Genomic DNA, 16,493 nt, shown 5'->3' on the forward strand with positions numbered 1-16,493 from the left:
TAACTACTGTGGCACACCTGAAGCCAATACAAAATAATACTGACAGTAAACCACTATTGAAATTTTTTTATTCAAAAAAATTAAAAAGGTAAAAAAGATGTCCTGTGAAGTAGAACTTTTTTCATTTTTAAATGAAATTATTTATTTAAAAGGAGGACTAAAAAAACCCACAAAGTAAATAAAATTATGGAGCTTCTGAGATAGTAAGTAACTTGTCCAAAGTCACAAGTTTACTGCATGGCAGAATGACTCATAAAAGAAAAAGGAAAAAAGGAAACTTCCTGTGCCGACTCCAAAGCTGAGCTCTTAATTGCTTCACTATACTACCCCCTATCGTCATCCCAAGGTAATAAAATTGATGAGGCCCGACTTCCTAACCCTGACACTATCTTTTAAATTTATTTGTATTCATTTAGTTAAAAAAAATTTTAAATGTATTTTTCAATTACAGTTGACATATAATATTATCAGGTATACAATTGATTAGACATTTATATATCTTGCTAAGTGATCACTCTGTTAAATCTAGTCCCCACCTACCACCATTTATAGTTATTCCAATATTATTGACTATATTTCCTGTACTGTACTTTACCATATTTTGCTGTGTATAATGCACACCCACATTTTTGGCCCAAACTTAAAAAAATCCTTAAAAAAATGTTTAAGGAAAAATTTTATTTATTTATTTTTAGAGGGAAGGGAAGGGAGAGAGAAAGAGAAGGAAGGAAACATCAATGTGTGATTGCCTCTCACGCACCCCCTATGGGGGACCTGGCCCCCAACCCAGCCATGTGCCCTGACTGGGAATCAAACCGGCAACCCTTTTGTTTGCAGGCCTGCACTCAATCCACTGAGCTACACCAGCCAGGTCATTTTAAGTTTTTAATTCAATTTTTTATTTACTTATGTATGGATACTTGTTTTTTGTATTACAAAGGAATTTTAGCATTTATTTTAAAACATTATGATACAAGAAATTTTATGTAACAAACAGTTACAAAACACAAGAACAGGTGTGAGGTATTTCTGATACTAACCACGTAAAATGCACATCCTTATTTTTTCCTCAAAATTTGGGCAAAAAATTGTTCATTATACATGGCAAAATACATTATATTCCCGTGACTATTTTTATAACTGGCAATTTATACTTCTTAATCCTTTTCACCTTTTAAAACCATTTCCTCAACCCCTCTCCCATTTGGCAACCATCAATTTGTCTTCTGTATCTATAAGTTTATTTTGTTCATTTATTTTGCTTTTTAAGTTCTGCACATAAGTAAATCATATGATATTTCTCTTTTAAAAAATACTTCATTTTTATTTATGTTTAGAGAGAGGAGAAGGGAGGGAGAAAGAGAGGGAGAGAAACATCAATGTGTGGTTGCCTCTCACATGCCCCCTACTGGGAACCTGGCCCGAAACCCAGGCGAGTGCCCTGACAGGGAACCAAACTGGCAACCCTTTGGTTTGCAGGCCAGCACTCAATCCACTGAACTACACCAGCCATGGCCATATGATATTTCTCTTTCCCTGACTTATGTCACTTAGCATAATATCCTCTAGGTCCATCTATGTTGCCATAAACGATAGGATTTCATCCTTTTTAATGTCAGTGATATTTCATTGTATATATGTAGCACCTCTTCTTTATCCAATTGAGTATTGATGGACACCTGGGTTGCTTCTGTATCTTGGCTACTATAAATAATACTGCAATGAACTGAGGGGTGCATATATCTTTTTTAATTAGGGGGGGTTTCTTTGATACATACCCAGAAGTGGAATTGCTGGGTTATATAGTAATTCTCCTTTTAATATTTTTTAAAAATTAAAGTCTATTTTATTGATTATGCTATTACAGTTGTCCCAATTTTCTCCCCTTTGCTGCCCCACCCGGTACCCCACTTACCTCTCACAATCCCTAACCCTTATTTCATGTTCATGGGTCATGCATACAACTTCTTTGGCTTTTCCATTTCCTATACTGTTCTTAACCTCCCCTGTCTATTTTTTTTAACTTTTATAATAATATATTTTTTAAAGATTTTATTTATTTATCTTTAGAGGGGAAAGGAAGGAGAGAAGGAGAGAAATATCAATGTATGGTTGCTTCTTGTGAGTCCCCTGCTGGGAACTGGCCTGAAACCCAGGCATGTGCCCTGACTGGGAATCAAACCACGATCATCTGATTCGCAGGCCGGCACTCAATCCACTGAGCTACACCAGCCAGGGCTCCCCTGTCTATTTTGTAGCTTCCAATTATGCTTCTTAATCCTTGTACTTCCCCACCATTCTCCCCCTTTTCCTTTCCAGCTGATAACTCTCCAAATGATCTCCATATCTATGATTCTGTTCCTGTTCTAGTTGTTTGCTTAGTTTGTTTTTGATTTTTAGATTCAGTTGTTGATAGTTGTGAGTTTGTTGTTATTTTAACATCCATAGTTTTGATCTTTTTCTTAAATAAGTCCCTTTAACATCTCTTATAATAAGGGCTTGGTGATGATGAATTCCTTTAGATTTACCTTGTCTAGGAAGCACTTTATCTACCATTCTAAATGATAGTTTTGCTGGATGGGGTATCTAGGCTGTAGGTACTTGCTTTTCATCACTTTGGATACTTCTTGTCTGCAAAGTTTCTTTTGAGAAATCAAAAGAAATAGTCTTATGGGAACTCCTTTGTAGGTAGCTGTCTCCTTTTCTCTTGCTGCTTTTAAGATTCTCTCTTTATCTTTAACCTTTGGCATTTTCATTGTGATGTGTTTTGGTGCAGTCCACTTTAGGTCCAACTTGTTAAGGAATAAATCTCTGTGCTTTCTAGGCTTGTATATCCATTTCTTTTGCTGAATTAGGGGAGTTTTCTTTGATTGTTTTTTCGAATAAGTTTTCAATTTCTTGCTCTTCCTCTTCTCCTTCTGGCATCCCTATAATTCAGATGTTGGCACTTTTGGAAATGTTCTAGAGTCTTCTTACACTCTCCTCATGTTTTTGAACTCTTGTTTCTTTATTCTGTTGTGGTCGAGTGTTTATTTCTTCCTTTGTTCCAAATCGTTGATTTGAATCCCAGCTTCCTTCTCTTCACTCTTGATTTCCTGTGGATTTTTCTTTATTTCACTTAGTGTAGCCTTCATTTCTTCTGTTATGCTTCTACCACACTCAGTGAGTTCTCTGAGCATCTTGATCACCAGTGTTTTGAATTCCACATCTGATGGGTTGGCTATCTCTGTTTTATTGAGTTCTTTTCTGAGGTTTTGTTCTGTGCTTTTTTAAAAAAGATTTTATTTATTTTCTTTAGAGGGGAAGGGAAGGAGAGAGGGACAGAAATATCAATATATGGTTGCCTCTCATGCGTCCCCCGCTGGAAACTCGCTTGTAACCCAGGCATGGGCCCTGATTGGGAATTGAACCACGATCCTTTGGTTTGCAGGCCCATGCTCAATCCACTGAGCTACACCAGCCAGAGCTTATTCTGTGCTTTCATTTGGGCCATATTTCTTTATCTCCTCAATTTGACAGCCTCCCTGTGTGTTTCTGTGTATTAGGTAGAACTGCTTTGACTCCCCGTCAGCGCACCTGTTACATTGTTACATTGCACCTGTTACATTTGACAGCCCCTTAGGTATTCACCAGGGCAGGGCAACCTGCTTCACTGCTTTGTGACTCTGTGGATCTATATGGGGGGTAGGGGCCAGAGAGGGGAAAATGCTGTTGCTGGCTTCTGGAGGTTTACCTTGCATTCGCCCCATTTCTAGTCACTTCACCCACTTCCTGTATGAGACTGTCGCCCTTCTAGCTGTTGCAGTGGTGGTGGTTCCCAGAGCGGGTGAGTTTGCATATGTTCTAGGTCCCACCAGGCCCTTTACATGGACTCTCCTGAGAGGCTGGCAGTTTCTTCCACTGCCCCAACCCCCACTGGTTTTTACAGCCAGAGGTTATGAGGCTTTATTTCCCCGGTGCTAGAACCCTGGGCTGTGCAGTTGGCCTGGAGCTGGGATCCCTCACTCCTAAGGTATCCCTCTCGATTTTTACCAACTACATGTGAATCGGGACTGTCTGTGTTGCTGCTGCCATAGCCCCTTCTCCGGCGCCGCATCGTGTCCTCTCCACCCTGGTTCCCTGGCCCTAACCCTCCTCTACGTCTGAATGAATATGGCTTCTTTAAATCCTTGGTTATCGTACTTCCAGTTTTATTTTCTGGCAGCTCTGGGTGCTTTTTGTTTTGAGGTTAGTTGTGATTCTTCTTGTGGTTGTATGAGGAGGCAAAGTGTGTCTACCAATGCCTCCATCTTGACTGGAAGTCCTAAAAATTTTATTGTATTTTTTATTATCTTTATTCCCCTTATGCCCTCTCCCACCTCCACTCCCCCATTTTTAATTTTTTGAAGAACCTCTATAGTATTTTCCGTTGTGACTGCAGCAATTACAATCCCACCAACTGTGTACGAGGGTTCCCTTTTCTCCACATCCTCACCAACATTTGGTCTTTGTTGATTTATTGGTGATAGCCATTCGGGCAGGTGCGAGGTGATATCCCATTGTGGTAGCATGACATCATCTTTAACCTAAATTTCATCCTGGTGGCCTGGATCAGGTAGGGTGTGCTTTGTACTGGAGAAAAGAATGCATCTTCAGAACTTCTCTTTCAGGGATGGGGAAATGGAAGAGGGACTCTGTATTCCTAATCACACACCAATTTCTCTCCTCCTCTCCTGGTGCACTCCACGTCCATCCCAGTGTTTCTGAGCCTTTCTCACCTTGCTGCCTTCCCAGATACCACCACATCTCAGATCCAGTGCAGGCAACACTGACCGGAGACAAGAGAGCAGAGACAAAAGGTCAGAAAAGAAGCCCCGAGGAGGAGCTGTGAAGGCGACAGGTCAGCTGGGACTCCAGGCCCAGCACTCACTTGGCCTGTAAGGAATGATGCTGCCAGTTTTCACGGCATCGCAGCCCTTATCCAGGCTCGTGTGGAGTGCAGTTACCCAAGTACAGAAGTACAGAAGCCCAGGACTCCAGGTCACCCTTCACCTCCCAGATTCAGATTCTCATGCAGCCTTTTCTGACCCCATCTTGCATTCTTCCTCATGTCCCTAAACCCTTTCATGGCTCTCTGGAATTCAGAGTTCACAGTAAATGCCACCCCCAACTTCAACCTTCTCATCTGCTTTAAAGAAACCTGGTTCTTCCCGAAGGGCCCTTGACCAGTAACTGAAACCTCTCAGTATTTTCCATTTTAAACATTCCATTCTCTAGCCTCATATTTTTTTACCAGCTCTACTGTGCCAACCCCAACAAGGACTTGAATTTATTGATCACACCCTCGCCATGGACCTCACCCTCCCCATGTCCTATCTTTCCTCCTTATCCTTAACTCCCTTGGTCAGTCACTATGATCACCCCACTCACTTTGGTGTACTCATTTGGTGAACCCACAGTTCCGGTTAAATCCAACTCTCTACTTGGGTCTGTACCTATACAATTAAATAATACTTCATCATGTCAGCTGGTCTCTCTCTAAATTCCTGCCCTCTAACTTCCAGTGCTTGTAGGCAATCACAGTACACCAGACCACTCTCCCTTTCCACTCTCCCAAATATCTGTTCCATTCCTTTTTCTCTCTTCAAACCCCTCCATCTCCCTCTCCCTGTATCCTTATTTTCAGCTGATGACTTTTCTTCCTGCTCCACTGAGAAATAGAAGCAGCAAACAAGCTACTTGCTTTTGGACTATATATTCCATCTCTTCTGTTACTGTGGATAAATTCTCCTATCCAAGGCTAACCTTTGTACTTGTGCCCTGGACTCCATCCCTTCTTGTCTGTTCAAGGTCATGGCTTCCTCTTTCTCCTACATCATTGACTGTTCTCTATTTCTCTCAATTTTCCCATGCTCAAGCAAATGTGCTGATATTTCTACCATTTTATAAAATCCCCTCTGGACTCCACTTCCTCCGTCCACTCCCCTATTTCCTTTCTTCCTTTTAAATTAGCAAAACTCCTTGAAAAAGATGTCTCCAGTGTTCCCTTCCCATTCTCTTCTTTTACAAGTAGTATCATATTTAACAATAACATAGAAACACACTGTCCCATTCTCTTTGGACCCCACCACTCCGCTGACACTTCCTGTAAAGGTCACTAAGATTAATAACTCTATATTGCTAAAGCTAGTAGTTATTTTATTTAAATATCTTATCGATCTTTATCTTATTTAACCTATTAGCAGCAGTTGGCACAGTTGATCACTTGCTCCTACTTGAATTCTAGGACACACACAATGCTATTAAAATTGATTCCCAGAATTCATCCCAAACATTTTGGATCATACTTTTTGGAGGTGTGGCTTAGGGCTCTGCATTTTATTCAAATGGCAGAGCCAATTCCTATTTACTCAAAGGAAATTATTTCATTAATCCCTGATTTTTCCATAGGCTGAGCATATTTATATACCCACAAAAGTTGAGCACCTGCTGGATGTCAGGCAATATAATTGACCATCTAGATACTGGGCCTGACTTCATGAGCTTACAGCTCAGGAGACACTTCTCAGGGACATGTGTGGGATGACTTTTGGATGGTACCATTTTTCATGGTAAAAATCACTTTGGTAATTAAAAACAACGATAAATGTTTTTTTAAAAATTATTCATTGATCTTTTTTTGATACAGAGAAACATTGATTTGTTGTTCCACTTATGCACTCATTGTCTGATTCTCATACACACCCTGTTGGGGGATCAAAGCCACAGCCTTGGCATATGGGGGATGATGCTCTCACCAGCTGAGCCACCTGGACAGGGCAATAAAACACTTACAATTTTTAAAAAAGATTCTATTTGTTTTTATTTTTTATTATTTGTTTTATTTTTTAAAATATTTTGTTAATTTTTTAAATTTTTTTCCACTGTTGCTCTTTTATTAATATAAGCTCCTGTTCCCCTCTCTCCACTTCTATCCTCAGGCAACCTCAGATCTGCTATATGTCACTATAGATTAGATTTTTATTTTTATTTTTTTGTAAGCTTATCTTTTTCTTTTTTTAAAATATATTTTATTGATTATACCATTACAGTTGTTCTATTCCCCCCCTTCATTCCCCTCCACCCCCACACTCCCTCCTCCACCATTCTCCCCCCCTTAGTTTATAACCACGTGTCTCAAGTTCTTTAGATTCTATACTTCCCCCACTATTCTCACCCTCCCCCCATCTATTTTCTACCTACCATCTATGCTATTTTCTGTGCCTTCTCCCCGCTTCTCCCCCTCCCACCCCCCTGTTGCTAACCCTCCATGTGTTCTTCATTTCTATGGTTCCACTCCTGATCTAGCTGTCCTCTTGGTTTGCTTTTGTTTTAGGTGTGGTTGTTAATAACTGTGTGTTTCCTGTCCTTTCACTGTTAATATTTTTCGTCTTCTTTTTCTTATATAAGTCCCTTTAGCATTTCATATAATAAGGGCTTGGTGATGATGAACTCCTTGAACTTGACCTTATCTGAGAAGCACTTTATCTGTCCTTCCATTCTAAATGAAAGTTTTGCTGGATAAAGCAATCTTGGCTGTAGGTCTTTGGATTTCATGACTTGGAATACTTCTTTCCAGCCCCTTCTTGCCTGTAAGGTCTCTTTTGAGAAATCCGCTGACAGTCTGATGGGTACTCCTTTGTAGGTGACTGTCCCCTTATCCCTTGATGCTTCTAGGATTCTCTCCTTCATTTTGGTCTTGGCTAATGTAATTATGATGTGCCTTGGTGTGTTCCTTCTTGGGTCCAACTTCTTTGGCACTCTCTGAGCTTCCTGGATTTCCTGGAAGTCTATTTCCTTTGCCAGACTGGGGAAGTTCTCCTTTATTATTTGTTCAAATACGTTTTCCACTCGTGGCTGTTTCTTTCCCCCTTCTGGTACCCCTATAATCTGGATGTTGGAACGTTTAAAGATGTCCTGGAGGTTCTTAAGCCTCTCCTCATTTTTTTGAATTCTCATTTCTTCATTCCTTTCTGGTGGGATGTTTTGTTCTTCCTTCTGATCCATTCCATTGATTTGAGTCCCAGTTTCCTTTCCATCACTATTGGTTTCCTGTGCATGTCCCTTCATTTCAATTAGTTTAGCCTTCATATGTTCCTCTAATTTGTGACTATGTTCCTCTAATTTATGACTATAATCTACCAGTTCCGTGAGCATCCTGATAAATAGTGTCTTGAATTGGGCTTCTGAGAGGCTGGCAATCTGTCGGTCGCTTAGAGTTATTGGCTCTGGGACTTTGAGTTCTTCTTGCACCATCTTTTGGGCTGTTCGTGCCTGTTAAGTAGCAGGATCGGAGCCCTAGGTTTTCACCAGAGCAGGGCAACTAAGTTGCTGGGTTGTGACGTTGTATGTGGGGGCAGGGTCAAAGAGGGACAATGGCTTCCTGTCTGCTGCCTGCTGCTGCGGCCCCAGTGCCGTAGCCACCACCGTCACCAGGCCCACGTGTTTCATTCCACTGCACGCGAGTGTGCCACTGCCATCAGCCCTCCACCACTGGGTTCGCCCCCTGGGGCCTGTGTGGTCCGTCTCACTGTGCGTGAATGTGCGACTGTAGTCAGTCTGCCCCACACCCAGACTGGTTCCGGGCTGCCTGTGCGCCTAGGTCGGGGGATCTGTCCTGCCCGACCCAGTTCCGCTGCTGGCTCCGCCTCTCTTACCGTCCCCATTGAGCGGTTCATAGTTGTCGGACTTCCGTATAATTCCGTTTTCTGGTCTTTGGGTGTGTCCTAGTTCTCCAAACCTTTGTTGTGTTCAAACTTGGTTGTGGGAGAAGGCACAGTGTTTCCACCTATGCTTCCATCTTGGCGGAAGTCTCTCTATTTGTTTTTAGAGAGAAGGGAATGGAGGGAGAAAAACATTGTTGTAAGAGAGAAACATCAATTATTTAGTTGCTTCAGCTGCGAACCTGACCTGCAACCTGGGCCCGTGCCTGACTGGGAATCAAACTCAAGAACTTTTGCTTTTTAGGATGATGCTCAAACAATGGAGCCACAATGGCAGGGCAATGCTTTTTTAAGCTTAAAAGCTATGTAGTATTTTTCTACATTCCCTTGTGTTTAGGGTAAGATTTATTAGTTTTCCACTTAGAATACTGACATAATTTCCTTTTTTATAATGAGTATATGTAAAAAGTCAATTTAAAGATGACAGTATAAGCCCTGGCTGGTGTAGCTCAGTGGATTGAGCGCAGGCCTGCGAACCAGATGATCCCAGTTCGATTCCCAGTCAGGGCACATGCTTGGGTTGCAGGCCAGTTTCCGGCAGGGGCCAGTTCCCTGCAGGGGATGCACGAGAAGCAACCATACATTGATGTTTCTTTCCTCTCTCCTTCCCTTCCCCTCTAAAAAGATAAATAAAATACTTTTAAAAAAAGATGACAGTATAGATATGGCAGAAATATCAAGGAGGTATACCTTTCTCCCCCGGTTCCTCTCTCTGAAATCAATAAATGGAAGTTAAAGAAAAAAGTCAAAACAGCTCTAAAAAAAGTCAAGAGTTTTGGAAATCATATGGCAGCAAAAACTAACGTGAAACTCATGTCAGGTCATTTATAGTCTTCATTTCTTCCACTTAATATGCTAGTCTTACGTTTTCCTGCAGAAATATTGTGTTTGATCCTCAGTGCTGTTCCAGATCCCCTTGAGATTGTGATATATTAAAGAGTACACAGGGTCAGACAACAGTAGGTTTACAGTTGTTTGTATGGAAAATAAGACAATAATTAATAATAATACAAGAATAAACTGTGTGAGCTGTGGCCGGATAGCTCAGTTGATTGGATTGTTGTCCCAATACACCAAGGGTGTGGGTTTGTGCCTGCGTCAGGGCATGCGCAAGAATCAACCAGTGAATGCCCTGATGGGAGAACCAGAAGATCGATGTTTCTCTTTCTCCTTTCCTCTCTCTAAAAATCAATAAATTTTATTATTTTTTAATATTTAATTTGCTTATTTATAGAGATAGGGGAAGGGAGGGAGAGAAACATCAATGTGTGGTTGTCATTCATGCACCCCCCGCTGGGGACCCGGCCCACAACCCAGGCATGTGCCCTCAGGAGGAATTGAACCGGCGACCTTTTGGTTTGAAGCCTGGCACTCAATCCACTGAGTCATACCAGCCAGGGCTAAAAATCGATAAATTTTAAAAAATATTTTATTTATTTATCTTTAGAGGGGAAGGGAAGGAGAGAGGAAGAGAAACATCAATGTATGGTTGCTTCTTGTGCATCCCCTGCTGGGAACTGGCCCCTGCTGGGAACTGGCCTGCAACCCAGGCATGTGCCCTGACTGGGAATTGAACCTCGGTCGTCTGGTTCACAGGCCCACAAAAATCAGTAAATTTTTAAAAAATTAAAAAAGAATGTGTTTTGTGTACTCGTGACTGTAAACCTACTTTTGCCCCCCACTGTGTGCTCTGTATTACTGCTCTAGAATCAAGAAGCAGTTCTAAGTCAAATGAAGTCTTGAGGATTGTACACCTAACCTTAGTACACTCTCCTCTAGCTCACTTGAATATAGACACTGACTGCCTTTTTTTGTGACATGCCAGGGCATTTGGACTCCCTATTCCTTCTGCTTAGAAAGCTTTCCCCATTTATCCAAGCAGCTTGCTCCTTCACTTGCTTTTTCTCATCAAATGTTATCTATCAACCTCAGCTATCAGGCCACCAAAAACACACAAAACTGAAGCCCTTCGTCATGCTAGATCACCCCCACACTGGTCCCCCAGTAAAATATAAAGCTGATCCCTGGCTGGTGTGGCTCAGTGGGTTGAATGCTGGCCTTCGAACTGGTGGGCCACTGGTTGGATTCCCAGTCAGGGCACATGCCTGTGTTGCGGGCCAGGTCTTCAGTGTGGGGTGCGTGAGAGGCAACCACACATTGGTGTTTCTCTCCTGTTTTTCCCTCCCTTCCCCTCTCTAAAAATAAAATCTTTAAATGAATAAAAAAAGAAAGCTGAGACCAGGGTCTTTGTCACTGCTAACATCATCAGCACTTAGAAATGCCTGGCAGAGTAGGTACCCAGTATTTCCTGAAGGGTTGCTTTCTATCACTTAAACCTCACCGAGGTACTATGAAATAAGAATGACCATCCTAAAGATTACAAAATTGAAAATGGAGAGATGGGTGATCAGCCAAGGTCATATAGCTCCAAATATCAGAGGTAAGATTTGTATCTAGGAGTCAGCTCTTCTACGTTCTTAACTAGGTGTCTGTTTAATGGGGGAGTTGGATTCAGAAACCAAGTGCCAAGTACATGGTCAGTACTTATTGAACTAATAAAATCTGGATTCTAGCCTGTTCTTTCACCTACTGGCTGTTTCCTTTGATGAGTGTATTAGCTTGTTAACACACATGCAGTGGACATGCCTTTACACCTCATAGCTACTGAATGTGTCAACTAAAGTGGCATGACACAAACTTAGTGATAGGTAGTGAATAATTTTCTCATACATGCTAAATTATGGAAAGGTGGGCAAAGAATAACAAAAATGCAGGATTTGGGGTTAAGAAAAAGGGTGGCCCAGGACTTCAATGAAACCTGGCTGTGAGAGTGGACATGGAATTCAGTAGCATCAAAGATGTACACTGGAGCAGTGCTGAAGAGCCCTGAGACCTCTACCTGGCTTGAAAACTCTTCAGTCTGCAGAACGCAGCGATGTTCTGGAGCTGCTGAAACTGCATTAATACCCCCCTCTAAATAAAGTCCATTAAAACTGGGGCAGGTAGGGGGTGTGTGGCTCAGAGATCTATCCCACCTTGTGACCAACTACTCCAACTTCAGTGTGTAATAGCTTAAGCAGAGCAGACCAATTTTGTTGTCCAATTACCTGGAGAACACTCATGCTGACTTGTGGGCATGGCATGAGGTTTTCCTTTTAGGGTAGATGATTAGTACAGAGCAGCTACCTTCCCCATAGAACTTGGATATCCTGGTCACCCATCAAGTAATATATTGTTTAGCCCTGGGTGGTATGACTCGGTGGATTGCGTGCTGGCCTGTGAACTAAAGGGTCCCGGGTTTGGTTCCCAGTTGGGGAACATGCTTGGGTAGTGGGCCAGGACCCTATGTTGGGGGTGTGCAAGAGGCACACGTTAGGTTTCTCTCCCTTTCTCCCTTCCCCTTTCTAAAAATATGTATTTTTAGATTTTACTTATCTTAGAGGGGAAGGGGAGAGTCAGAGAAATATCAATGTATGGTTGCTTCTTGTGCATCCCTGCATCCCCCCCCTCCCCCCCAGAACTGGCCTGCAACCCAGGCTTATACCCTGAGAATCAAACCACAATCCTTTGGTTTGCAGGCTGGCACTCAATCCACTGAGCTACACCAGCCAGGGAAAAAAAAAAATAAAGGTTTTTTAAAAAGATTTTATTTATTTATCTTTAGAGGGGAAGGGAAGGAGAGGAGAAATATCAAGGTGTAGTTGCCTCCCTCATGTCCCCTGCTGGGACTGGCCTGCAATCCAGGCATGTGCCCGTAACTGGGAATCAAACCACGATCTTTTGGTTCACAAGCCAGAGTTCAATCTACTGGGCTACACCAGCCAGGGCTAAATAAAAGTTTTTAAGAGACTTTAAACTGGTCCAGGCAATATTGATGTTGTGTGATTGCCTTTCAAGCACCCCCCATCAAGGACCTGGCCCCCAACTCCAGAAGTGCCCTGACTGGGAACCAAACCAGTGACCTTTGGTTTGTAGTCCAGCGCTCAATCCACTGAGTCACAACAGCTAGGGCAATAAATAAAATCTTTAAAAAAACAACATAGTTTAAGCTATATGCAACTGGCACTGGGTTGGCAGGTAGGAACGGGGCTACTTCAGAACCTGAGGCACACGGAAAGCCCTTTTGTGAGTTATTCCTGGCACTCCAAGAATCAATTAACTTCAAACTATCTTTAAGTAAACAAACAAACCCCTGCTAAACCAATTCTTAGCAGTGTTGGGCTCCTGAATGTAGGATTTCTAGAGAAAGGATCCTACTTTGCATTCGGAATGCATAAAACTTGTGGGAGAGCCAGTTAAGACCTACCCCTGAGTAAAGAATAGGCTATGCCAATTCAAGAAATCTTCAAGCAGTTACACACAGCCCTAATTTACTACTTGAATCTAGTTTATTAAGCAAGCTGGGACTTGGAGTACCAGGTTTACCATTTAGACCTTAGACCTCTGATTTTCTTCTATCCAATGTTTGTCCCTGGTGTGAAGAGCTTACAGTATAAGGGAAAGTGGGACAGTTATGTGTTATCCCCCACAAAGGACAGAGATACTCTTGCTCACATTTAGTGTTGACAAAATCAGAATTGACCACAGCTGTTTTAGCACATGCATTGGTATGCTCAGTACATCACTATCAGGAGTTCCCCTTTTTTTCCTCCCCAGTTAAGGTGTTCTCCAATAAACAGGACCACCCATGCTCTCAAGTTTTCCACTCCTTCCTTGCTGTCACATCCTTATATATACCCCCAACTCATAACTTTCAAATTTCTGAATTCTAGGAAAATAACCACTGTCACACTGATGAACTAATTTTAGATAGTTAAAAATTCTGTACTTCCTAGTCTTTGTGACCACCCCCCACCAGGGGGTGTGCGCATGGCACACCTAAGTCTCTTCCTGATTTGCTCATCAACACTTTCCCCTTACCCTTCTAGTTCCTCTGCCCCAGTTTTAAAACACCAATTAGCCATGTTTGTGAATTAACCAAACATTCACAGATGCTTTAATTCCGCCCCCCAACCCCGGCCAGTATGAGGATACAAATACAAAAGAAACCCAAGTTTAGGTGCAGAGATAAGCTTTCTCCCCCATAAAAAACTATGTGGCACCCACTCCACATTTGAATACTTGGTAAAAGCAATTATAATTGACATACACGACATGTATGTCCCTATGACATACACGACCCCCATCTTCTCTGGCAACAAATACACACTCGCTATGCTAATATAAAGTACAATTTCCATTTTATTTTTTTCCAGAGAACTTTTCTTCAGTCCTTTAGGGCTCCTTACATGGGCTTTGGTGGAGGTCGTGGGGCAGCTCCCTGAAAAACAAAGGAATGAAAGTACAAGTTAAAAACCACCAAATGAAGCCCTGGCTGGTGTAACTCTGTGGATTAAGCATGGGCATGTGAAGCAAAGGGTTGGCCAGTTCCATTCCCAGTCAGGGCACATGCCTGGGTTGCAGGCCAGTTCCCAGGAGGGGACTCACAAGAGGCAGCCATACATTGATATTTCTCTCCTTCCCTTCCCCTCTAAAGATAAATAAATAAAATCTTTAAAAAAAGATAGTAAAAAAAAAAAAAGAAAAGAAACCCACAAATGAAGACTCTCTCCACTCAAAAGAACCTGACCTCTACCCTCCCTTCACTAACAATATACTTGGGTCACATGAAAAACTGGTAGATGTGAAAGGAGACCACACCGCCCATTCCAAAACAAATTCGAACTCCTCTCTTGTAAGTGACTCTGGTGTGGGTCCCACCTTAACTTCCCAGACTTAGCTGATCTCACCGTAGGTAATCCTTGGGTCCTCATGTATCTTTTGTAGCCCCCCACCCCCCACCAGCTCCCACATCTCCTTTTTAAGACACTTACCGCTGGTCTGAATCGGGGTGGAGGTGTTCGGTCCTTCCGGGCTTCCCGAGAACGATTCCTGACCACTTTGCTGTGAATGGCACAACTCACACAGTAATGCAGTTTCACATACAGCTTGGGAAGCACGTAGGCTAAAATAGAAAACAAACGTAATATTAAACGTACTTAAATGTCTGTTAGGCACACCTACAAAATCTCATTCTCAAAGCAAATGATCAATTTCTGATGCCTAAACATACGTGCAGTTTCACAAATGAGTTAATACTGCCCTATCAATTCATCCCGTCACTTGGGGGACCAAAGCCACATCCTAGAAAAATCACACATCCAGTTCCTTCAGCAGTTGCACCAGCCCTAATGTCTATTCCTAGGTCCTTTCTTAAAAACCGTTTAAGAAAACGAAATGATCAAAACATCATACTGTTTCAAAAACATCTTTTCTCAACCAACTAGACAACCTCCTACTTTAAACATTTTTTCAGACTTAGTTTGTATATTTCATTTCCACAACAGATACTCAAGTATCCAACAATTCTGAGGAATTGTTACATATTCTATGCTTACAGCTATTGCTCCCCAAATGTTGCTACAGAATGAACTGATTTTGGAATTCTATTCCCTGAAGGAAAAGATTTTCTTTTTTAAAAGAGAAAAACTATAGCAAAGACTGCGTACTACCACGGAAGTCCCCCTCTAACCAGCCAAAGCTTAGAAACGGCAACCACAACAAAGACACTGTTCTACTCCACCCGCAACAACCTCCAAGGAATGTTGCAACCTCCAAGGAATGTGAACAAAGCCTGCGGGTGGGGTGGGTATTATGATACTTGCACAAGTCAGGGCGGGAGCTTACCGTCGAAGACACTCGCTTCCGAAATGTCCCTGACGGCTGCGGCCTCTACTATGTTTCGAATGACGAACTTCTTAATGGCCTTATCCTTGGGCACGCATCGGGCGCAGTTGGTGCAGCGAATAGGCTGCACATGGCCGCGGCCTTTTTTGGCACGACCGTTGTTCCTCCTTTTCTTCGTCTGCATGAGAGTAAAAACCATGTTAGGAAAGAGACTCAAATTATCCAGTCTTAGCCCCTTCCGACTACATTCCACACCCACAGCGCTCAGGAAAGTGCCAGCGAGATCTCCAGTGCCTCGCAAATCTCTGTAAGCCCGAAGCAAACATACATTCCGTCCACTCCTCCATAGACTGGGCTCGCAAATCCCCCACAACCCTGGAATCTGTTCCTCGCTACCTCCAGCCTAAACTCACGCTCAACACGCGCCAGCACTCACCATCTTGGAAGCGAGGACCAAAAAGAGGATCCGGCTTCCGCTCCAGTCTCTTATATAGTGCGAGATCCCTACACTCACACCGGAAAAGCCCGTAATTGAACGCCAAGAAAGTAATTCACTGTACTTGAACTTCCTTTATAATTCAGCGTTTTCGCTGAAATCTGGAGAGAAAAAAGCGTTCCTCGAGTTTATTTATTGGTGGTACGATGTAACTATGGGACTATTTTGCCTGGTGGCGGAAGAAAATTAAAGAATACGTTTCCCAGCAAGCATCGCTACACCTTACCCGGACGTAATTCGTTATAATTATTCGGCTTTCGAGACTTCAGGCACGGAAGTTGTCTGACGCAAGATCACACAGATCGCTCTCCTAATTAGAGGCCAGATGGGAAGCGGTGCATTGTGGGAGTTGTAGTGCGACGGTGACAGGCTCTTGTCCCCAAGCACTCAGACCCAGGACAGTGCTACCGCCATCGGGGGACGCTCCCGGCTCGTTTCTCCTACAGCCGTACTACTTGGTGTAGGTTTGAGAAACGGAGGAAAACAAAACATTTTACTAATTCTTCCTCCCATTATGGAGAAAAATCCAC

At 42.6% G+C, this 16,493-nt stretch overlaps 1 protein-coding gene across 1 annotated transcript; it reads right to left on the reverse strand.

Moving 5' to 3' along the window:
• Positions 1 to 13,964: 13,964 nt before the first annotated feature.
• RPS26 (ribosomal protein S26) lies at positions 13,965 to 16,014 on the reverse strand. Its single transcript, XM_037030253.1, has 4 exons — positions 15,904 to 16,014; positions 15,468 to 15,645; positions 14,615 to 14,745; positions 13,965 to 14,061 (listed from the first exon to the last, which is right to left on the reverse strand). The coding sequence occupies exons 1-4, from the start codon at positions 15,904 to 15,906 to the stop codon at positions 14,026 to 14,028; spliced, it is 348 nt and encodes a 115-aa protein (XP_036886148.1). The 5' UTR covers positions 15,907 to 16,014; the 3' UTR covers positions 13,965 to 14,025.
• Positions 16,015 to 16,493: the final 479 nt, after the last annotated feature.

Source organism: Sturnira hondurensis, unplaced genomic scaffold (genome assembly GCF_014824575.4).
Source record: "Sturnira hondurensis isolate 20B ecotype Veracruz unplaced genomic scaffold, ASM1482457v3 Scaffold0020601, whole genome shotgun sequence".
Classification (NCBI taxonomy): domain Eukaryota; kingdom Metazoa; phylum Chordata; class Mammalia; order Chiroptera; family Phyllostomidae; genus Sturnira; species Sturnira hondurensis.

What these genes read in the sequence shown, in the direction of transcription:
- RPS26 (XM_037030253.1), bottom strand. An exon ending in GGAAGCGAGTGTCTTCGACG is followed by an intron (nt 14,746 to 15,467) that starts GTAAGCTCCCGC and finishes TTTCTATTTTAG; the next exon opens with CCTACGTGCTTCCCAAGCTG. An exon ending in CACCCCGATTCAGACCAGCG is followed by an intron (nt 14,062 to 14,614) that starts GTAAGTGTCTTA and finishes TTTGTTTTTCAG; the next exon opens with GGAGCTGCCCCACGACCTCC.